At 50.2% G+C, this 1,952-nt stretch overlaps 1 protein-coding gene across 1 annotated transcript in view; it reads left to right on the top strand.

The window, feature by feature from the left end:
* LOC138862975 (uncharacterized) overlaps positions 1-479 on the top strand; it is a 5,002-nt gene extending 4,523 nt beyond the window's left edge. Inside the window, exon 2 of the mRNA XM_070126320.1 lies at positions 1-479. This exon is cut by the window's left edge and continues 755 nt beyond it. Coding sequence (XP_069982421.1) covers positions 1-479 — 479 coding nt within the window.
* Positions 480-1,952: the final 1,473 nt, after the last annotated feature.

Here is a 1,952-nt window from a genome sequence, read left to right as displayed (position 1 = left end):
GTGTGGGTATTGGGTTCGGTGTGGGTTTTGGATTCGGTGTGGGTATTGGGTTCGGTGTGGGTATTGGATTCGGTGTGGGTATTGGGTTTGGTGTGGGTATTGGGTTTGGTGTGGGTATTGAGTTTGGTGTGGGTATTGGGTTTGGTATGGGTATTGGGTGTGGTGTGGGTATCGGGTTTGGTGTGGGTATCGGGCTGGGTGTAGGTATTGGATGTGGTGTGGGTATTGGGTTTGTTGTGGATATTGCGCTTGGAGTGGGTATTGGGCTTGGTGTAGGTATTGGGTTTGGTGTTGGTATTGGGTTTGGTGTGGGTATCGGGTTTGGTGTGGGTATCGGGTTTGGTGTGGGTATCGGGTTTGGTGTGGATATTGCGCTTGGAGTGGGTATCGGGTTCGGTGTGGGTATTGAAATGGAGAGAGTCTCAAGGGTGGAATTTGCAGTGTGGGTATTCACTTTTCCTACTGTTAATGTGGGGTAGCTTTTAATGCTGTGTTAAGGGGAAAGGAGGGGAATAGTTGTTCCTGGAGGGGGTAAAAGGGAGGGGGGGGAGGGGTGTTTCTCTCCCTGTAACGGAAGGGAGGTTGTTTATTCTGTCTGTGGAGGGTGGGGGTGGGGGTGGGGGTGGGAGACGGGATTCCACTTTGTCTCGAGGGCGGAAGGACAAACAGTGTTTATTTCTCTTTTTCTCTCTCTTCCTTCGCTCTCCCTCTCTCCTTCTCTCTTTGTTTATCTCTTCTCTCTGTCCCTCTCCTTCTCTCACTTATTTTTATCTCTTCTCTCTCTCCCTCTTCTTCTCTCACTTTTTTTTTTCGTCTCTTGTCTCTCTCCCTCTCCTCTCTTTCTTCTTTTTCTTCCTCCTCTCTCTATCTATCTATCTCTCTCTATCTATCTATTTATGTCTCTCTATCTATCTATCTCTCTCTATCTATCTATCTCTCTATCCATCTATCTAGCTACCTCTCTCAGTCTCTCTCTCTCTCCCCCCCCCCCCCCCTCTCTCTCTCTCTCTCTCTCTCTCTCTCTCTCTCTCTCTCTCTCTCTCTCTCTCTCTCTCCTTTCCCTCTCCCTCCTCCCTCCCTCCTCCCTCCCTCCCTCCCTCCCTCCCTCCCTCCCTCCCTCCCTCCCTCCCTCCCTCCCTCCCTCTCCCTCTCTCTTCATCCGTCCTTCTCCCCTTCACACATGTATACACATAGCTGTAATCACACCCAGTTACAGCTTTATTTATACGATTTCCCTTCGGCACCGAGCCCTTCCCCCCGGCATCCAATACACACAAGCAGGGAGACATTGGAAAGTGATATTGTAGCGAAGGAGCCAATACTGCGATTCCCGGGGACCATCAGCATCGCCCGGGGCCGTCGCGTAGGCCTGTTCCCTCGCGCCAGCTTCCACGCTTTTCGAAGATGCAGGCCTTATATATTCCACTAATGGTATCATATATCCGAGATCCGGCTAATATTACTCTTCTACGGGGCTGACTTTTTTCCGTAGGTATTCGGCGGTTTCCACAATGCGTAAGCGAGGCGGGTCGACGACATAGGGGGAGGTGGTGACATATTTGTCGCGCGTTCTCAATAGATGGCGTTGCGAACGGTCTTGTTTCGAACGTGTTTGACTTGACTTATTTTTTTCTTTCTCGCTCTTTACTACGCTGGATGATTCCTGGGAGAAGGATGGGATGTGATAAACGCGGTGATGTAAGGAAGGAAGGAGATGAAGGGAGGGCGGGGGTCGATAATATTAAGGCTTGGTGTGATGCTGCCGTTTTTGTGGGCGTTGACGGGTGTTGGGCGGGCCTCTTCGCAGGGGTCTTGGTGACGTCACAAACAAGGGGAGAAGGAGGCTGTCTATCTGTCTGTTTTTGTCTCTCTTTCTTTTTTTCTTTTCGTGTGCTTCTCTCTATCTGTCTAATCCTTTCTCACTCTCTCTTACTCTTTTTCAGTCTTTCTCT

Source organism: Penaeus vannamei, chromosome 1, assembly GCF_042767895.1.
Source record: "Penaeus vannamei isolate JL-2024 chromosome 1, ASM4276789v1, whole genome shotgun sequence".
In the NCBI taxonomy this organism is placed as follows: Eukaryota; Metazoa; Arthropoda; class Malacostraca; order Decapoda; family Penaeidae; genus Penaeus; species Penaeus vannamei.
This window is presented reverse-complemented; position numbering and strand designations above follow the sequence as displayed.